We start from the raw sequence: 22433 nt of genomic DNA, 5'->3' as shown, positions 1-22433 counted from the left end.
AGGAAGTAATTAATTTTAAAAAGGTGAGGCCAGATTTGATATCAAGGAAAAGCTTTCTGTTACTTAAAGCAGGACATTACAACACAGCAGTTGTCAAGAAGGGGTGACTGAAAACAGAGATCTGATATGAAAGGAATAAGTCCCACTGAGAACATGAACTTGCTTAAGAGCATTTTTTTAACCTTAAGTAACATGACTGTAAATATACCTAAGGCTCATACTAAAGACTACTGAACTGTAACCCTTATGCTGTACTGACCTTTTCAAGAGTCCTGGGTAAATCACTTGATCTCCCGGCACTTATTTTTCCAGCTGTGAAACACCAGCAACATCTATTACACAGGCACCTGGGGAAAAGTTTTACACTTACATACAACTGCAAGATTTTGTAGGACACAAGAGTTTGCATATCTGAAAAGTTTGCTCCTTACCTCCCACATCAATTCATCTAACAGTTTATCATACCTCTCGCTACAAACTTAATCTTCTTGTTTTCTCATAGTTACATTACGTTCTCTTACTGCTCTGCACTGGCTGTAGTTTTAAATGTTAACATGAGAGCAATTTAACATCAATAACAACATCCTACTCAACAGATTTGTTTACTATCCTTTTTCAGAAGCCTGCTTACTTGAATGACAATGTTTTAAGACATTTTTATTCCACTTAATCCCACAGAGCTAGAAGTTACAAGCTGGAAATGCTCTTCCCTGTCTTGGGAAATACTGAATTGTTAACTATATTGCTACTAGCAAAAGCTATGCATCCCTTCTATAAGACATATCTCCCAGGACATAAACAAAACTGTACAATTGAACAGCAGCTGACTCCAAAACATGTCATAGGAAAATTTTACAAGCTAGAAAACAAAGAATTTGGTTCTCATATATGAGGCTGAGATCATAGTTTGTGCAGAACAGCTTTTCAACTTGGTAGGGGAACCACTGAAAAACAAAGCAGGGTCCTTATATACTGTGCCATTTCCAAAGACCCTTTTCAGTATAAGGGTACTTCTCTACCTACTGAAGCATAAGGCACAAAGAAAGCAAACTAATTTTCATCAATGCTCTACTTCTAAAAAAAACCACAGCCGAATAAAAAGTCAAAATAGTTAAGCCATTGTACTGTCTTCTGTGAAGTGTTCATTAGTAAATTAATGACACTTGAGAAGAAGCAACAAAATGAGAAAACAATAATGGCCAGTGCCCTAGGTGGATGGACAGATCTGTGTCCATTAAGCATCCTGAAGAAGTGGTAAAATGTATCCTGCTTGAGTAGGCATCATTTACACAAAGCTGCAGGTTCCATTTTACTTGCTTGACGGCTCACATACAATAAACAAGGAAAACAGCAGCCCCTGACAAAAGTGATGACAATAATAAGGGTTTGATCTAACAAATAAGCACAAATCAGGTCCCCTTAAAAGCTGTCACCTTAAATAAATGGACTATCAAATAACTGAGAACTCAAAGTTAAAACTTTGCTGCTCTCATTAATTCATTTTCCACCTGACTGCCATTTCTTCTATTAGGTACCATCAAAACACAGTTAATTTTTAAAGCTGAAAGGATAGAAGACGTTGCTTTTGGTTTGGGGCACTTATATTCAAGTGTCATATTCAATAAAGATTGTTTTTAAATAGAAAAAAACCTATATAAATGCTACATTTTTTTCACAACAACTCAGCCTGCTCTTAATGAAGTATCTGTGCTTCTGCCACCCCTGAACGTTCTTTCAGCTACTTCTACGTAAATGGTTGCAGCAATCCAAACTTACTCATTTGGGATACAAAGTTTATAAATAGAAATAAAGGAGTCAGAGCACTGAAATTCTGACAATTTACGTGGTGGAAACCAGCTACACAGGCACAAAATTTCTTAATAAATGCCTTAGCTGTATGTCCCACAAAACACCACAATGGTCTTTGTTAATATTTCACTACAAATACACATGGGGATCATTGCTTTTAATTGCGAAGTATTTTTACTTTGCCTTGCAGTTTGCATTCTACTTTCAGGTCATACTTCATATTTTTAGAGTATACTGACAATTATGTAGATATCATACAGTGTGAAAAATAACTGAAATGCTAGCACTGTGGATGGAGGTTTCTCCTGCACTGTTTAATTTGCACCGCTTTGACAAACCAAGGGATACAAAATCCTCAGCATTTTCAACAATCACTCATCTTTCTAACAGTTGCCAAATTATTCTTACACAGGAATGAAAATTCTGAAGCACAGAGGTCTGGCAGGAAAAAGTAAACTTAGTTGGGAACACATTATAACAACTGGGACGAGAGGAAGGAAGAGAAAAAAAAACAGCTTGGATTAAAAAAAATGAAGGGGGGAAAAAAAAAAAAGCAGATCTAAGTAAAATAATTCATTGCTATCCTGGAACTGTGTCAAAAATTCAGACACAGGTTGCCAGAATTCAAACACCGTGAAACATACATACCTTGGGAAGACAAAGAGACGAAACTGAGCTAAAACAAAGATTAAAGACACCATGTCTTTTTGTCTATGTCCAGAAAATCAAGACTACAAAACCCATCACTTCCAATGCTGTTTTTTTTTTTTTAAGTCAATTCATGTAAACAACAATAGGACTCACAAGATCTCCTGCTATTTTACTGGGTTTCTTCCAGGCCTTCAAAAAATCAACATTTTTCCACTTTATCCTTCATATTTAGTAGGTACCAGATGAACTCTACTTTCTAGATCATGGCTCAGGTAAATGCATCCACCAGATTTGTACTAAAGGGAAATTTTAAAAAAAAGAAGCAGTTTTCGTTGTAAACGGTCATGTCTTCTACAAGGTGGAGGGTGTGGAAGCAAACCAAAACACAAATGGGCATTTTGTTTGAATACAAACACCATAAATCAGATCAGAAAACCTCAAACCATTATTACAAGAAATCAATTATTCCAGTATAAAGACAATTACCATTGTATGTCATCACGGATGTCATATGTCATCATGGATGACATTTGTTCCATTTGATGTCTGCATTTAAAAAGAAGTCTTGACTAAACTTTGCTTTTGCATTAGAACACCTGTGTAGAAAATGGGATGGTTAAAACTCCATTCTCCTAGCATACAGCACGTAATAACTAAGTATAGCTTCCAAACAGGAACCAAACACCATTATATTCTATTTAAATGCATACAATTTATTTAAACTAAGACTGTGGTCAGGTGCTGCCAGGGGGGTCCAATGTTCTTGCTGTCACTCAAGGTGTGGAAAGAAAAAGCAATCCAACAGCTGATGCTGTATTAGAATAGAAAGCTGCAGTGTCAGCTGCTCTAAGATGGTCCCATAACTGGAATAGAACTCTGCACCACTGCAAACCTCTCTCCCACCCTCCCCAAACCACCCACTTTAGACACAGACATGCATATTTGACCAACAGATCGACAGCACGTAGAAATAGAAAACGTACAAATGTACTTTTTTTCCAATATAGTCTGTAGTAATCTCTGAGTGACTGAGTAGTTTTCATATACAGAATCCTGCAGTATTTTTTTGCACAGTACTGGACAGGTATTCTATGAATGTCTGCTGTAGTAAAACATTCAAATCCACACATAGAAAAACTGTATTTAATGTTAAAGTTTACATAAAGCACTTAACAAGAACAGAGTAGAATCTCATGCTCAGACACCATCTTTGAATGCTTTCAGTAGCAGGTCGGCTGCCAGCCCAGGAGACAAGACACCACTAAGAACTTTCTCTTCTAGATGTGGAATCTTATCCTTGACTGCTAAGTGACTTCGGAAATGGTCCAACATATTTTCTTGGATGAGATTCCACATCCACACTTTCTGCTGCTTCCGTCGTTTGGCAATCAACTCACCACTGGTGAGCATGAGGTCACGAAATTCTGTCATTTTGTCCCACATATCTGAGATACCTTCTCCAGTTTTGGCAGAGATGCGCAATACCTGTTGAATTCAGAAGAATTTTTAACACCAAGTAACTACGGGGTTTAAGGGTTCAGCTACTACATCAGGTAGACTGCACAAAAATTAAGAAATGCGTAAGGTGAGCTCAGTGCTCAAGGTAGCAATGCCACCTTTTGTTTTTTTTTAAATTGGGATTCTACCAACTATAAGTGGACCCTGAGATTCATAGTATTGCGATAAATAGGCCTTGTCCAGTTGCTTGTATAACGCGTGAGAATAATTTTCAATGAGTCCTTTTAGCTAAAAGGTACAGAGTTGCCATTTTAGTTAAATGTGGAGTTGATGACGTATTCTGGTAGATATCCTCTTTTAGCTGTTCCTTTGCATTTAAAATATTCCAGAAAGGAGGTATTTCGACTATTTTTTGCATTTGCTTTCCACACTACGAATTCATCTGCCAAAGATATTTCAGGCGTTCAATGTGGTCTTTTAAACGGAACAGTTTTTTTCTTATAGCCTCTCTTTCCACAATCTAATGGACACGATATAGCACCTACACATCAATATTTTCTTTCTTCCAGATGTCAGACACTACTACCACCGAAAGAGAGACAGATTTCCAATAACCTGTTTCATTCACTGGTCTCAAACAGCTCTTTTCAGTCATGTTTATCGGATAAGACCCCTCATCAGATCCAGAAGCAAAAAGTACAAAATTGTGGCTAAGCCTTAAGCAGCCCAGATAATTTAAACTTAATTCAATGGGTCAATTTTAATAGCAGGGTGCAGCAAACCTCTTTTATATGTACAGGTATATAAATAAAGGGAGCGAGAATGTGTCTGCACACTTACTTTATATATGCATATTAAAGTATCTAATCTTTCCATACTAATTTACCATAGCCTTTCAAAAGATGGGATATTGCATTAAAACTGAAGGCCCACATGATGAGAATTCCAATTACCTAGACATAGACAGGCACACACAGCTAGATGAGGTTCCTGCCCAAGAACTTTTATTATGCGAGACATTAAAACTAAGTAAAGCAATAAAGGAAGCATATGAACAAGTGAAAGACTAAAAGGCTTTAGGGTCACACAAGTGGGAAAAACAGCTTATGGGACATTTTAAGATATGCACAGTTTGCAAAAAGCAAGACAAGTTTGTACCCCTAGTCACGTTTGTAACAGGTCTATTAGTGCTGAGACTGTAGATCAGGACAGAAACCATGGGGAGCAGGACTGCGTTTCACACAGCACACCTCGAGATCAGATGTGAAACGGAAACAGCAGCAATCAACTTTCTAGCACAGTGTAAAACTAAACAGAACTGCTATCTTTATAAAAGAGCCCAGGGAGATTAGTATAGATAGATGAGACGGTAACAATCCTAACTCATTCAGCATTTTTTCGGGGAGGGGGAGAGCAGGGGACAAACAAAAAATCCAAGCGCAGGAACAAGACCCAAACAAAACAAAACACACGCACATCCAAAAAACATATTGAAGTACACAAACCTGTGGTCTCCAAACCTTTGAACGTTTGCGAAGCAGCTTCAGAGCACTAACATATTCAGCCTGTATTCTCCGTGCAGGCACAATTAAATCACCATCAGCTTTATTTATAGCAACTAGATCTGCCATCTCAATTATACCCCGTTTGATACCCTAAATGGAACACAGAGAGAAATCATGAATACCCAGGACTGTGACATGCTGGTTTATGACAAAAAGCAGGTCTAAATGCCTTGTTAGTTTCTGGTGGCCATTGCTAACTCTTTTGTGTGTGCATGTGTGTATGTGCTAGTCATGCAAGAGTAATACCAACAGCCATTCCTAGTTATTACTCTACTTTGACATAAGAAAACTAAACATGGAGTTTAGATGATAATCTATTACATGTGTAGAGACTTAAGTTTAATGAAGACACGACCAAGTTCGCAAATCTATTGATTTCTGTTTTCCTACAATGCAAAGCCACTCCCCAAAATTATTTATAACTAGTAAATAGGCCAAAATAAGTCATCATAAAAATTTTACATACTAATACTTCTCGAGAGGACATCATATCCAAACTGTGCAATCAGTTGACAAGATACTGAAAAGACTTAAACAGTAGCAGTGCAATTTTCAAAACCACAGTTGATATAGACTTTCTGCACAGATGGATATTACATCTTGTTTTTCTCTTTCTACTTCTAGGTAATACTTAATAAGAGAAACTGAAAAATACCTGTAATTCATCTCCACCTGCAGGTGGAAGCAGTAATATAAACATATCAACCATATCAGCCACAGCAAATTCTGACTGTCCCACACCTACAAAATTAAATCCAGAGTTCATCATTGCAAACTTTCAGAACGTTAATGACAGTACTTATGTTAAACCATCAACAAATCCCAGTAACAAAGACAACACTAATAACAACATTTTTTACAAAACATACAGGACTAGAAAACTGACAGAATGGGCATTAATTTTTAACCAGTAACCATGTTTGAAAGCACGTGCAAAATCAAGGATGAAAGCATGCAATTAGTAACACGTCTTATTTAGATAACACAAGATAATTCAAAGAAAACCCTAAGCACATACCTACAGTTTCCACAAGAACAACATTGTAGCCTCCTCCTTCACACAGCAGAATGGCTTCATTTGTGGTCCTTGTTACACCTCCCAGTGTCCCTCTGGTTGGAGATGGTCTGATATATGCATTCATGTCTCTTGACAACTCGGTCATCCGTGTTTTATCACCCAATAGAGAACCTTAAACGTTTAATGCTAAATCATTTCAAAAGTGCAAAACAGCCAAACTCCCCCTCTCTCTCACCAATAAATAAGAAAAGACATTCTTGGATGAATTCAAGTCAAGTAAGACTATCCCATAATAGCTGCTCAGGACTTCCCAAAGGACTAGGATGCTACCTAGTTCTTCTGCCTACTAGGAGATGTAAAAGCCTGATAAACAGAACTTACTGCTACCAAACACGAAGAATTTCTTCTAGGTCAGAACTAATTCTGCAATTCCTGAATGGCTTTTTGAGGCCTATACCCAGTAGGACACAAAATTAAATCTTTGTTGTTTCTGTCCAATGGGACAAATATTTGCCTTCCAATTCTACCAGATTTTTTTTTTCTTTTTAGGAAATCTAACATGCATCCCTGCCTTTCACACAAAATTTAAATCCAATTCAGTGAGATCTAAATGCATGATGCACATTCCGAAAGAGGAGAGATGCTCAATACTTTTAATTGATGCAGTCTTGCTGTTGCGCTACCACATTTGTCTATTCTATTCTATTGAAATGCCTTGAATGTATGCATTCAAGAGTACAGTCTTTCTTCGCTTCAGGTCATAGCAACGCTAAAGTTTCATTTCTTTTTAAATCGTTAGACATTGCAGCATCTTCTCTGACAGTGTAGAATCTAGAAAAAGGAATTACATTCCCTAGCAGCTACCCATCAGAAAAAGATCAAACTGAGGGTTCTGTTATTTATGCCAGAGATACCGTTATTCAAACATGGTCAGCCTATAATTTCCGTAAGATTTTTCACTGGAGAATGACAGATGACAGCAATACAACTTTGAAGAATTTCAAATTTAGGAAGCAAAAAAAATCATGTTACAGCTCAGACAAATAGTCAATGATACTGCATCAGGAGATCTTGAAACCATTAGTCAAGAGAAATCCAAAAATTCTAACATCCAGCCTATCTACATGCCTGGATTCCAGCATCCACTAAATAGTTTTAAATCAGCATGTGCCTCCTGCCCAGTGATCAGCATTACTGCTGTTGAAATTAAGTGGAAACAAATGCCCTTGTAGTCCTTTATTCACAGGGAAATAAAACACATAAGTACAACTAGAGAGAGAAAAATGCAGCTATCTGAAATTTCAGGCAAAAAAGTTGTAAAGCAACACTCGAACACTGGAAGAGGAAACCTTTGAAAATTACGACAGTGATACATACTTCCCAATTTCATATCACATGGAAGAAAACAATGAAAACTTAATCCAACACTTATTTTTAAAATTTTACTTTTACAAGCCCCCAGAATTTCCTGAATTTGGCCCAAAGAGATAATCCTATATCTGACCAGCAATTAGACCCCTGACCCAGAGTATAATTCACTCACCACCACTTGTACTAGAGGAAGGGTCTACAGCCAACACAGACACTTTGTATTTTCTTTCTGTAAGCATTTTCCCAAAGCATTCTATGAAAGTTGATTTCCCAGCACCAGGAGGACCAGACAATCCTAAAAAATCATATTAGGAAGACAAAACCATTCTGTTAATGAAATAAAAAATGCATCACATGAACACAGTCAACATCTAAGGTGATAACAATTTATACTTTAGCACAATACCATAATAAAGGCAAATGGAAAGCTATGCCACAAGTGATACATCCAACTAAACAGTTATTGACTTGAAATATACAACCTTGGTTCATCCAACACAGCAGTGCACACATCAACACCCCTCATTCTACCTGCACCAACACAATATTAGGTTTATCCAGCCTAATTTCCTCACTTAAATTTATCTTTACTAACTTATACTTGAGCACTTTAAAAACGCCATGTCCTAAATCTGTATTTTTCAGATTTATTATTTATAAAAGACATTCTAAAGGCAAGAGCCCTTACCTTGAAGAGCTGTTATTTCAAAAACAATCAGGTGATTTGCTTAGATGTCAAAGCATGCAAACTAAGGTCGGCTTATTAGCCTCCACCAACTATTTCTCACTCCCATACCCATATCTTGTTCTTACTACCTTTGTACACACGATGTACTTTAGCAGTCCATTTCTTCAAAAGGGAAAAATATTTTATCGTTTCCAAGATAAGTCTCCTCAGCTGAAAAGTAGGCTGCTTTAAAGTAAGGCCATAAAACAGGAAGGTACCCATTTTTCTTTTTATGGATTAATGAAAGGACTCAGGAAGCATTCAAGAAAATACTTTCTTTGCAAAAAGAACAGGTGTGCTTAACTATGTCCCTCCCAATCTAAGCACAAATAATCACCGTATCAACCTGCAAATTACCTAACACTTCAGCTTGTAATAGTTATTAGAAAAACCCTCAGATAACTCTCCTCCCAGCCCTGCCAAGAAGCAACAATTATTTCTACAGCTTTATAAAAAGCATTTTCGAGCTCAAGCCATAATTCTGCTGGACAACAGAAGTGATCTAGACTGGTTACAAACCACAAGAAACCAACGATCCAAGACTACAGGCCATGATGCTTCAAGAACAATAGTGACAATGAAAGGTGAGGACTGTAATTCCATCAAAGCAACTACCAGACAGACATAAAAGGACTAACCAACTCTAAAGGCAAGTGGCTTTCCTTGATTTAATTTTTCTTGATCCCTGTGGTAGGATAATACCTTCTGAAGGAGCACCTGGGCTATTTTCTTCTTCCTACTCTGAGTTGATTCTACAAGTGTAATGGCTTCTGCTAAACAGGCTCTATGACCCTGGATCAGTCCACTGTAAAGTCTGTCTATGATTCTTTGTTCTCTGTCAGAGAGCCCCTCTATCTGCTGGTCAGGGGCCACTTGTTGACACATCCCTCTCCTCAAACTGGCCGATGAACGTATCCATTTTGTATGACAGTGATACACTGGTGTACGTGATTCAATGCACAAGAAATCTGCTCTGGAAGTGAACAATCGAAAGTTTGCGAAGTAAGTTCTTCTAGAAAAATAACAATGAGGGAATCTCAGCAGAAAAGAGGGGATCATCATCTTGTCTGGAAGTCGAAGTACACAGAGGTATTAGTTCATTTCAGTTTGCAGACAACCTAAAGGGAAAGAAAAAGACTTTTACTTCTTTCAAAGCACTTGTAAAGACTCAAAAGAAACCTATACATGCAAGAAATCATCAGCTTTTATTTTATCCATACCTACTGTTTTAAACAAAACAAAAAGATAGTTCCATGTTCCCACTGGTATAAAAAACCAAAGCCAAACCAAAACAAAACAAAACCAGAATATAAAGAAGCTACGGAATCTTTAATAGCAAAACATCTCCCTATTATCGTACTCTAATCAGTTCTAGTGAGATTACACCTGGGATATCACCTGCAGCTCTGAAGTTCTCAGCACAGGAGGGACATGGACCTGTTAGAGCAGGTCCAGGAGGGCCACAGAAATTATCAAAGGCCTGGAACACTTTCCCTGTGAAGAGAGGCTGAGAGAGTTGGGGTAGTTTGACTTGGAGAAAATAAGGCTTCAGGAAGATCTTATTGTGGCCTTCCAACGCTTAAAAGAGGGCTTATAAGAAAGATAGCAAAAACTTTTTAGCAGGGCCTGTAGCAAAAGGACAAAGAGTAATGCTTTCAAACTAAAAGAAGAGAGGTTCAGAATAGATATTAGGAAGAAATTATTTACACTGAGGGTGGTGAAACACTGGAACACATTGCCTAGAGAGGCGGTGGATGCCCCATCCATGGAAACTTTCAAGGTTAGCTTGGATGGGGATCTGAGCAACCTGATGTAGCTGAAGGTGTCCCGGCTCACTGCAGGGGGGCTGGACTTAATGGTCCCTTCCAACCCAAACCACCCTATGATTACAAAAAAAAATATTAAGTAAGCAAATAAGTAAAAAGCACTTTTTCATATAGCAGCCTGTAAGCGCACAGCGAGTACCCTGAATATCCAGGAACAAACCAACCCTTATGCTTAATCTGTCATAAGCTTTTTACTCCTTATTTCTGGCAGGGGAAAAAAAACAAACAGGGGGGTGCAGGGGAAGCAGTCAAGGCACAAGAACATTAAGAAGCAGCTGAAGGAGTGGAGACTCCCAACATGAAGCTGCGGCACCGGGCGCAGCCACCTTCTCAGCATCGCTACCCCACCAGCCTGTCACAGGCCCTCTGAGGGTCCCTAAACCCTCGCAAAAGCCACCCCCAGGAGAGGAGGCTCCCCCCATCGACCACGACCACAGAACCATATAATAATTTGGGTTGGAAGGGACCTTAAAGATCATCTAGTTCCATCCCACCGCATCAGGTTGGTTAAAGCCCCATCCAACCTGGCCTTGAGCACCTCCAGGGACGGGGCAGCCACAGCTTCTCTGGACAACCTGTGCCACCGCCTCACCGCCCTCAGCGTGAAGAATTTCTTCCCAATGTCCAATCTAAACGTTTCCTCTCCCGATTTAAAGCCAGGCACACGGGGGACCGGGGACCACCCCCCCCCTTTCCCCACCTCCCTGCGAGGACACACAAGCCCCTCCATCCCCGTCCCCCCTCAGCATCCTCGGGGCGATGGGCAAAGGGAGGGGGACGCGGAGGAGGTCGGGGTCGCCCACCGGAGCCTGTCCCCGCCCGCCCCGGCACCACCGGCAGCCGCTCCGCCCCTAGGAAGTGGCGACATCGCCCGGAGACGGAACCCGGGGCCAGGGATGGCGGGATAAGGCGAGAGGGAGGCAGGGGGAAGGTCCAGTCCAGTCCCGTGGGACGCGCTAGCTCTGCCCTGAGTGTGTCGGTACCGAAAGCGCCGGCAAATCAACCCTCTAAGGCTCGTTTTGGAGTTTTAAGAAAGCAAGCAGTCCTTTATCAGGCTCGGGCAACACGAGGGAGTGATCTCCATCCATCCCGTGCAGCGAGGCGAGAGCTGGGACAGAATGGATGTCCCACTTAGAATTATAGAATCACAGAATCACTAGGTTGGATCATCGAGTCCAACCATTCCCATCAATCACTAAACCATGGCCCTCAGCACCTCATCCAGCCATCTTTTAAACACCTCCAGGGAAGGTGACTCAACCCCCTACCTGGGCAGCCTGTGCCAGTGCCCAATGACCCTTTCCGTGAAAATTTTTTTCCTGATGTCCAGCCTGAATCTGCCCTGGCGGAGCTTGAGGCCATTCCCTCTTGTCCTGTCCCCTGTCACTTGGGAGAAGAGGCCAGCACCCTCCTCTCTACAACCTCCTTTCAGGTAGTTGTAGAGAGCAATGAGGTCACCCCTCAGCCTCCTCTTGTGGAAGAGCAGAAGCAGCAGTTTTTTAGAATTGTGTAACTTAATTGATAAGTATTAGATAGGTATAAGAATTGTTATTAATTAGGAGGGATCTTAAGCATTCAGTCTGTGTACATAACACTCTGTTTTTTCAATAGGAGTGCTTGTTTTGTGGAAAATCTTCCACCCAGCACACTGCAGAATAAAAGCAATGTCTGCTCTCTAAACACAATACTTTGTTCTGAGAGTTTTCTTATTGATTTTAGGTAGGAGCACAACACCTACCACCCCACAAACATGTTCTGAGCAGGTCTTTCCATGTGTAACTTGATTGAAACCTCATCCTAGTCTCCTCAAACTGATCCTAAACTCCAATCCTTTTGGTCTCAGAAACCAACTAATGAACTCAGTGCAAAAGCAAACTTTCTCTGGAAGAATGGTAACCTTACTTTGGGAACACTGTCAACCTTCCTTTGGGAACAGACTCAAGACTCAGTTCTGGTCCCTTCATGAATACATACACTTCTATGCTACTCTATTATAACAAGTTTATTTGCTCTATCCATATATGGAAGGATGTTGCAAATCACCATTTCTCTCTGTGTCTGAAATCTTAAAAATATCCACAAAAATTTATTATTCACAGATTAAATTTTAGATAACAGGAAAGAAGAAATGCTTAAATCCCCAAAGCACAGCTATTAAGTCATATTTCTTTTCGGTCTTCATTTTGCTCTGTTAACAAAACCTGATTTTTAAAATTTCCTCTCAAAGAATGTTGGTTTGGTGTGTTGTTGTTTTTGGTTTTTTTAATTGTTACTATTTCTCTAATCATCTCACCATCCCTTCTCTGCACCTCTTGTTAAAGTACACATATTTATTTCTAACAAAGAGAAATGCACACTATCTGCTGGCTGAGCCTTTATTAGTGCCTTAGAATGATGCCAGCACTTTTCTAGAATGCATTAGACTTGTTCACAGTTCTATCGAATGGACTGTATAAAATAACAGAATATTTCTTCTTAACTGCTGATTGCAAGATTTAATCTCATTCCTATTTTCCCAGTTCACAAGATTATCATAGATAGAGAACTGGACAATCCACTCATCAGAGCTGAGAAAACATGTAATTTTGTGTCCCTGTCAGCCTGATGAAACTACGGGAGAAGGAGTCAAGAATTCCCATTTCAAAGTAGCCTTGTAGAGTCTTTCTGTTTAACCAGATCTTTATTCATCAGAGCTAGCATGTATGGCTATTATCACTTCCTCAAACAAGCTTTCTAAGTCTCTCTGCTCAAATCAACGTAGCGCATCCCCACTATTATTAGCATCCCCACTATTATTAACAACAGCAATAACAAAAATGTCATTCTGCTATGGTTTCATCACAGATCATTGATCCTGCATTTTATTTCACTTTGTGTGCTTTCATCTTGAACACTTTTGTCATTGACCTTGTTGCAAGAACTAGATGAATGGGTACACAAAATTGCATGTTTTGTCAACGCCGAAGAGGAGAGTTCAGTTCTCTGTCCATGATAATTGTGTGGACTGGAAAAATTGGAATGAGATTAAATTGTGCATTCAGCAGTGAAGAACAAAACTTCTGGTGTTTTATACAGTTCATCAGTTGCACTGCTAACCTGACATGACTGTAAACAAGCATGTATGTGTTTTAGAGTAGTCTTCCTACAAGAACTGTTTTTGAGACCTTGTACACTGGTGAGGTGTGGAAATCCAAATTGTTCAGGTTGCCTCTTTTTCTCCCCTTTCCCCTCAGCTATGTTGTTTAACAAGCTTACTTTCCACCATTCAGAGACTGTAGTTCCCCAAATGTCAGTTATGTCAGGAAGACTTCCTATTGCATTGCCAATTTTATACACCCCTTCCTCCAGCATTCTGGAATAATGATTACGCAGGTTTCTTAGAACAGTGCGCTCTTCTATCATCTCTGATTTTTTGTTACTCTAACTTCATCCAAAATAGGCAAAATATTTTCTTAGAAGCTGCACCTTTTCCTTTACCTGGTCGTTATTAATTCTCTTAACATTCTAGCTGAGGTGTTCAGGAGAGTATTTCAGCAGCCTCTTTGTTTCTCTCTCTTGTTTTTTTTTTTTTTAATTTTAAAAATTGGAGGGGATGAAGAGGGATTTTTTGTTTGGTTGGGTTTTTTTTTAATATCAAATTTGAGTGATCTTTCTTTCTGTGTTTTCTCTGCTTCTTTTCCCCAAGTGTGTCAGAAGAATAAAAATGTGCATCCCATAATTACTACATCACAGTCTGCAATCTTGCCCAAGATTTAAAGGAAGTTATCTGGTTTAACCTCCTTGCTGAAAATATGCCCCAGATGTTGAGGAAAATAGTACTGCAGGTTACTCATGAAATGGCACTCTACCTTCTGATCCAATAATGCATCAAACATCCTGTAAAGCGTTATAAAGTATTGTGCCATAAAGTAAGGGTGTGGAGAGGCACAAATCTTCAACAAAATGTGGAAACTGATCCAAATCATTACAAAATAAGAGAAAAAAGGGCCTTCTGCAGTTCTTCACAGCAAAACCAGTATTACCATTAGCGTATTTGCCAAATTCCACCATGCAAATTTACATTCAGTCTTAACTGGCTTCCCCTTGTAGTTTTAGTTGGATTCCTTCATTCTTCCTTTCTCTGGCAGCACTCTGATTTCGCTGCTCTGTTCACCTCCTCTTTAAGAAGCCACGAAATAATCTTTGTGCATGTTATTATTAAAACAATATTTAACACATTCACAGACATAGCTATAAAGCAATGTTCTGCAAAAGCAAACCTGAAACTAACTCTCTATGAACTAAATGAAATTACAACAGGACAAATGATTGATGAAATGAAATAAATAGCATCAGCTTGAAGCTCACCAGCTTTTCCCTGAACGTATAAAGATGTACTTCTGTTAGGAACTCTATTTGTCCCTCCCTCTGCACGCTGAAAGTTCTGGCTCGCCTACAGTCACTACTGATTATGGTTACAGAATTATGAAATATGCATCATTTACAAGAAGAAATTCTCACCCCTTAGAGATGAGATTATATCAGCTTTTTCTCCTCCTGTGAGGCTGGGAAGGGTGTCTAAGAAGGCTCTGCCATGCTCCCCAATCCATTTCTCCAAATTGCAAAATGGACTCACTCAGGAATACAGATACAGTGGCAATTCCCATGCAGCATAGCATCTGGTTGCCTTCTCTCTCTCTCTTCCTCCACCATTTCTCCTTTCTCCATGTAACAGTCCAACCTGCTCACTTACCAATGCATGTTCTTGGCTAGTATGATTACAACTAGACTAGAAGGCTTTTTGCTATTGCAAGCAGGCCAAGAAAAAAAACTAAGATATTCCTTCAATTACATTAGAAAATTTGACTGACAAAGTCAGCATCAAACTGATCAAAGTTCAGCATCCAAAATCTATCAGGGTCCATCCTGCAAACACTACCTGCTTGTCTCCCAGCCCCCAGGAACCAGCATTGCTGTGCTTCCCCTTTCACAGCTGCGAACAAGACCCACTGCTTCATGATGCAGAGGAGAAATGAGGGGTCCCTCACATTGCAACCTACAACAGCTGACTGGAGCAACAACCAAGCGTCCATTTGTGGTGAGGTTTAGACCCTACCTGGTCTATCCAAGTTATGGTATAACTACAGTTCCTGCCATGTCACAAACCGAAACTTTAGTGGCAACTGAATGACTACTTACCCTTTATTTTAGAGGACACCCCTCAATTCATTTCAGTTCTCACACAAGCAGAGAAGACTGAATCAATGTCCTCTTTGCAGCACAATGCTAAGGAAGGTAACTGCTGATTACAGCCTTATTTTCGTTAAAGAGTACTAGCCTTTTAAGAAGAACAGTCTCAGCACTTCAGACAAAATATTCCTTCTGCCTCATCTTAAAAGATAATTGGACACCTGACATAAAACCAATAGGAAGCATATTCGCAGCTGAAATTTGGCCCATTTAAATGGAACGTGAACCCAAGCCTCAGGTTTTGCATTCTTAACTCAGGCAGGGAAACATCACAAAAGAACCAATTCCCCCAAAGGCTCATTAATAGCCATACAAACACATCTATGCTGTGTACCAGCATTCAAAGGTTTTACTACAAAGGTCAGGACAGAGTAGCAAGTCAGCTCCCTGGCTAGGGCTGGAGACAAAAGCCTTACCACATCTTTCCAGGTTCAGCAACCTACAAAGAGGAGACGACTGCAACAGCTGAGCAGATTTGCTGTACTTGTGCTGGTGAGGAGCTGTAAAGTTGTCGGAGCCGTTAAGAGTTGCCAGAGGAAGAGGGGAAAAAAAATTGCTCTTTGAGCTTTGGCCGAGACCTACAAGAGAGTATCTGAAGAAAGAGGAGGAAAAAGTCATCTTAAACAGCTATGGTTCGTATTTGTGTAACATTTTTATGAACAAGGGAGCTGACATTTCTTCACCTTATAGCAGCAGCTTCAACATTTTCTGGCTGAACTGAACTATGATTCCACATTAGTGGGAAATTACATCAACCATTTCGGGAAACTTTTCTGCTGATGATGCACAAGTTTTTTAATTGTTCATGATTAACTGCTTGATATATAAAGGGGACAGATAAAAATTATTTTCTTATTAAAGCAATTATCTTTTCTGTAAATGTTCAAACTTCTTAGAAAATAAAAATAAAATTACTATATGGGCAAAAAATCCCCAAACATTAGTCACATAAACTACTGGTTGTAAAAGCAAGTTAAATAATGTTTTCCAAGACCGATTCATTGTTAAATTTATGAACCTGGAAGGGCAAGTCACTCGCTAGTAAAACACTATTTTTTCTTTTCTTTCAATCAGGGAAGTATTTAAAAGCTTGGCTTTAAGAGTATGTTTTTCTCCATGGCCACCAATGACTCATGATATCAAAATAATTCTCATGTAGTTCATTATGGCACAGCTGAAAAGGAAATAATTAATTGCTTCCTCCTCATTTTCTTCAATGCAGCAATGAAACCATAACAAGTATATTAGAAAAAATAAGTATAATACAATCTGACACTTGACTCTGACAAGACACCCTCATTTCCAGCTACTTTTTGCTTAAGGAAAGATCTGATCAGCTGCAATTTCTAAGTTCCATAGGAGATGACAAAGACAGGAGGCAAAGGGCTGACAATTTCAAGTGACTAAATGCAATCCTCCCCTCCCCAGTGTGCTTTTATTAGATTTGCATGGTCTTATACAGCAAAAAGTGAATGCCTTAGTTCACAAGGTAATGTAAGGGGCAAGGAACCAATGATGAATACATAACTCGGTTTACAACTTGAACATTAAGAGTAAAGATGCAGTCTTTTGTGCATTCAAGTGTTTTTCCCTGTGTCTACAAAAGCATTGGTGCTCAGAGGTCGATCTCTCAACATCCCTATGCTGAGTGCTTCACAAGCAGGTGAAAACCACAATTGGTGGAAGTGAGATAGCGCGTAGGATTGTCCATAGCAACATAACATTGCAGCAAAACATATCAAGACACATTTTCAGTTCCAAGCTCACACTTACAGCCAAGATGAAGAAGACGCCCAAGCTCATGATAAATCTGATAACTAAGATACTGGAAAACCAAAGTGTATCAAAGTCACACCAAACCCATGGTATGAACAGGGAAGCCTGTTCCCTGCTGTCCACTTAAGCATCTTAAACATGAGTTGATCCTTTATCACGTAGGGAGTTCCTGTTTCTCTGGTATGTACATATGTGCATGCATGTTGTGTTTGCTTGCTCACTCTCCAACATGCTCACAAAAGCAAAACTTTGGTCTTCTTATAATGCAAAATTGTTTAGTGATTTGAACGTCCCACTTTTCCAGGCATCTCTGGCAGATGGGAGTAAAGATGGCCAAGAGGAAAGATTCTGCTAAGATTCAGATATATGATCAGCCCACCCAGAAATGTAGTAATACAACATTGTAAGAGGCTGGGAAACTAACTTAGAAAGGCTTTGTTAAAAAGCACTTTGGGTCACATTGTGATAGTTACTTTGTGCCACAAAATAAACAGCTTTATGCTAAAACACCCTGCATTTATGCTAATGTTACAAAATATTGTGACATAGAATTAAAATGAAAGAAGACTCTTTAAATGAGACAAAGAGGCAAGCAAAAAAAAAACAACCCCAAATTAAAAATAAAACCAGTCACAACTGACACGGATGCATGTGGGAAATTGGTATCCAGAATATGAAAAGCAGTAAAATAGTTATTCTAGTACCAGCTAATGGGGCTCTAGAAGGCACACTGAGAATCTTTCAGTCCAGAAGTCAGTATTTGTATCTAATTGCTTTCCAAATTAAGCCCATATTCAGAGAAAAAACTGCTGTATTCCAACAGCAAACCCATTTCAATACATCATTATATGATGTTGCAGAAAGCAAAGATGATCCACAAGTAGTTTTCTTCCCCTCAGTTTTTTTCATCTCAGTCACAGTTAAGCATTAACTTGTTATCTGAAAACTAGCATTTGTCATGAGCGCATAGAAATAAAACTAAAATAATTTGTGTGACTATTGCCTTCAGGATCGCTTACTTCTCTTGGCCAGAAGGGGAAGCTAGCGCTATGTATTTCTTTCACGCAGCCTGGATGCATTCTAAACACAGAGGAATTCAGTATTATTTCATCATCACAATCGTAAATCTACTCTGTTTTGACATGGCAGACTTTTAACACCCTGAGGAACTTAAAACACATTGAACATTTATTCAGAGGGCATTCTGTAGGCTCCAGAACATAAAAAATAAAAGTCACACCTCTGCCAGCATGAATTCCATCTCCATTATGTTTTGGAGAGTTACTTGCAGCAGACTAGCAGCAAGTGGCTGTAACACTATTTTGGGGTTTTTTTACAGCAAGTTTGACTTTCAAGCAAAATTTTACTGTTGCCTCCCTCTCTACAGTCGTTGCAGTAAGTTCAGGATCTCTGTGTAACATAGGGCTTATGCAGGAATGTTATCTTATTTCCCACCTAAACCAGAAACAAAATACAAAGCATAAATTTTAACCATTAGATCTGTTCCACTGTTAAGACACTTATGTAGAGCATTAGTGTGGGGAACAAACTAAAAACCTCACATGGAAGGTATGAAGAGTTGCCTTGCTGCATAAATCAATGTCAAAGGACTTTGTCTTATTGAGAATGAAAAAAGAGAAACCTGCAATATTCTTCTTAGATGACTCTTAGTCATCAGCATCAGTCACTCTTTTCAGACCAGATTGTACTTCACTAAAAATGCAAAACATCAAATAGAGAAAGAGACAGACTGAAGTTTTTGATTTCTATTTCAGCTTCTTGGCTGAAATAATAACACCTGTTTATTTAATTAAAACTAATCTATCAGCCACATTAGACGGCCTTTCTCGTAGTGCTGTGGAAAGAAGACACCAGCAGTCAGATGTCAAAAGCTGTCTTAGTTCTTTCCAGATATTCTAGTTTGGTATCTATCTATCTGCGTGTCCCTAACCTGGCCTAGACTCAGACTCTCTGTCCATTTTTGCTAGCAGCTTCCAGGAGTGCTCCAATTCTCAGCTCTCTACTCAGCAGAAGGCTGACTATTCATATTGTTCGTGGATGAAAATTAAAAGAACAGAGAAACACTCAACATAGCAGGTTGTGTTACGTATACACACTCCACCCCCCCCCATTCCTTGTCCTTGTTTGCCGCTTCTTCCATGAGAAAATATTCCTAGTGCTATTTCCTTCTCGTGTAACAAGATTGATACTAGAACATGATAAACAGATGCCGAGTATTTCAATGACGATCCCGGTCACCAACAGTGGAGATGTGACAGAAGGCCTTATATGTCCATTAGATCTTAGAAATGACATAAAATGATAGGGTAAGCAGAAATTGATAGTGCTGCATTAGAAGTATTCAAGGAGGCCTCCTTTTATGGATGCATCTCTTCACCACCACCATCCCTTTCTGCTGTTTTTTGTACCTTCTTATTCTAAAAAAGACAGAATGAGTGGAGACTCGAAGGTTTAGAACAGCAGAGTTATTTGGAGAATGAGTTTCTTGAAGAGGAGGGATCTTGATTTTGTCTTTAAATAAAGCTTCCCATATTGTATACTGCACATTGGGCTATAAAGATCTTTTTGTTAAAGAGCAACATCCTTAACCAAAAACACAAACAAACCCCAAAACAAACAAGAAAATCAGAACTCAGAAAGTCAGAGTGCTCAGCTCTCAAGCCAGATTTCAGAATCCCATGACAATGGTGTATTCACCTCTGCCATGCTACTGTTCAGCTGAAGGAATCATTCAAATCCTCACTTTAGCTGGTGTTCTGGAAAAACAACATTTAATGAGTTAAAGCCTTGTGATCTGTCCATCTAATTGTGGAAAGCATAAAAACTCTGATGTCATCTCCTTATAATGAATCCCTTCTTATAACTAAGTCTATGACAAGAATAAAAATGGCATCAACAATCTGTTTTAATGACATGGTTTGTATCGTTTCCAATTACAAAAGTAACATTCGTTCAAAGTTATTAGTGCCTTGCCTTTAGAGCTGTTACTGCTCCTCCAGTCTCGCAGCTCTGAGGGCAAAGACAATGGGTAAGTTCCTGTTAGAAATATTGATAAGCCTCGGGAGATATTCTTTTCCAGATAGTCTTGTATGAGGTATGAATACTCCAGCCATTACCAAGGAAGGTTAAATGCTATTAGTAGAACACGCTCTCTGGCAGAAAGTGAGGTTTGTCACTAGAATAGCTGTGCAACTCGCTAAGATTTTCAGCTGTAAGTCATCTTCACTTTAACTACACCTGCATATGGAATGAGGAGAAGAGAGGAAAAGTATTCTTGCCTGTTTTATATTAAACCAGTATGTCTCAATAGGCAGGAAAATATGCTCAAGCAACACAAGGATCCTCAATGTCATCATCTCTGACAGAATTCAGTTCTTAAATGTTCAGACCAAGCCATGAACACTCAGCCACAGCACAGAGCAGGAAAGCATTCAAAAAAGATCAAGGACACATGTGCTATTCCCAAAATGTCCATGACAGGTTAAAAAAATGCAGTCTCCAATGACCAATTCTCTGAAACCTGTCTAGATAACTTGTTACAGCGTTTTACTCTATTTACTGATAGAAATGTCCCCATCTCCCCCCCCCAGCCCCCGCCATCAGTATTAAATTAATTTTATTCCCCGCAATTAAGCCTTCTATTTCTTGCTCTGTTCCCCCTGAAGCAGAGAAAAGTGATTTAAACCCTTCCTGCCTAGGGCAGCTTTCTACAGATGTTTCAAGACCTCCAGGTTTGTTGCCAAAACATGAGTACAAGTCAAACAGATCAACTAGAACCACTAAAGATGCTCTTTCCTATCCAGTCCCTATATTCACAGTTTATTCTTGTTGCAGTGTTGGATATCACGTTTGTCCCTATTAAATAGCAAGATTTTTATTTTTTTTTTTAGCTACACAGTTACTCATCCCAGCACCTCAAGGGCTTTAGGAGTCAAAGCAAGTAGAAGGAAATTGGCCTTCTTCATTTCTCACTAATTAAAAATAAAAACAACCCATGAAACAAAATCAAAATAACAAAGCTTTTTTATCTTCTCCCCCTGTGCAAATTTCTATTTACTTTTCACATCAGTAATTGTCCATATTTTGTCCAAGAAACCTGCAAAAGTTCACTGGTCAAAGCTCTTATTTTACAGGACAGACACATTCCAGTAGTCTACATAAAATTAATAGGGCAGAACACAAAGATAACTGTGCATTTACACAGTTAAATCCAGTTTGGTTTTGTTAACATAGCATTAAATGCCAAGACAAGTGGTTGAAAAAGCTTCATGACCATGAAATATAAAATCCCCAGTCTCTTCAATTAAGAGCAGAGACAGAGCCTACTGACCAGAGGCGATTGACCAGGATCTTTGAAGACTTCCAACTAAACAAGTACAATCCCAATCTGATACTCTTTAGCAAGCAGGGCAGAACTGCACTGGGGCAGGGTGGCAGAAAACAAACCTTGTTTATCTGTCACAAATCTATTCCTCTGACCTGGTCAGTTAAGTCATATTTATTTACATTATACTTAGGAACAAAACATTTCATTAACAATGATAGTAATACCATGAGTACTGTAAGCTCTGACAGGCAGTTCTCTCACTTGATTCTTCCCCATGCACACAAATGCTCCTAAATTACTTAGTGACGGCTGCAGTGCCTCAGAAGCTCAGACACAAGCGCAGCACATATTTTAGTGAAGGTTATTTCTGAAAAGTTTACGGTCAGCCTTTCTGGAAGAAGACTACAAGTACAGACCCAATGCAGGTTATCTAACCACACACTTTCTTAATTCACACGGTCCAAATAACAAAGACCACATTTATAGTCTGACCTGTAAAAGAAAACTCTTGTTGTTCCTTGTGATCTATGAAAAAGATGACAGGACATGTACTTTTCCCACTGAAATAAGAGGAAAAGAAAAAAATTCTCTTTTGCCTCCCCTTCTTCACTTTAATGCAACTGTTAAAGGGTCATCATCTTCCTTTTTTTAAAAA

General features: G+C 39.2%; 1 protein-coding gene across 2 annotated transcripts; it reads right to left on the bottom strand.

The window, feature by feature from the left end:
• Window positions 1-1682: 1682 nt before the first annotated feature.
• Window positions 1683-10251, bottom strand: MMAA (metabolism of cobalamin associated A). 2 transcript variants are annotated; one of them, XM_069855323.1, is made up of 7 exons: window positions 9998-10251; window positions 9238-9717; window positions 8045-8167; window positions 6502-6672; window positions 6139-6224; window positions 5424-5573; window positions 1683-3945 (listed from the first exon to the last, which is right to left on the bottom strand). In XM_069855323.1, exons 2-7 carry the CDS (start codon window positions 9659-9661, stop codon window positions 3658-3660), a joined length of 1242 nt encoding a protein of 413 aa, XP_069711424.1. In that variant the 5' UTR covers window positions 9662-9717; window positions 9998-10251; the 3' UTR covers window positions 1683-3657. The 2 variants fall into 2 exon arrangements, with proteins under 2 accessions (XP_069711424.1, XP_069711423.1); XM_069855322.1 differs by lacking the exon at window positions 9998-10251 and having other exon boundaries at window positions 9238-9774.
• Window positions 10252-22433: the final 12182 nt, after the last annotated feature.

This window comes from Phaenicophaeus curvirostris, chromosome 4 (genome assembly GCF_032191515.1).
Source record: "Phaenicophaeus curvirostris isolate KB17595 chromosome 4, BPBGC_Pcur_1.0, whole genome shotgun sequence".
NCBI classification, from domain to species: domain Eukaryota; kingdom Metazoa; phylum Chordata; class Aves; order Cuculiformes; family Cuculidae; genus Phaenicophaeus; species Phaenicophaeus curvirostris.
The sequence above is the reverse complement of the archived record's forward strand: the minus strand, read 5'-3'. Positions and strand labels throughout refer to the sequence as shown.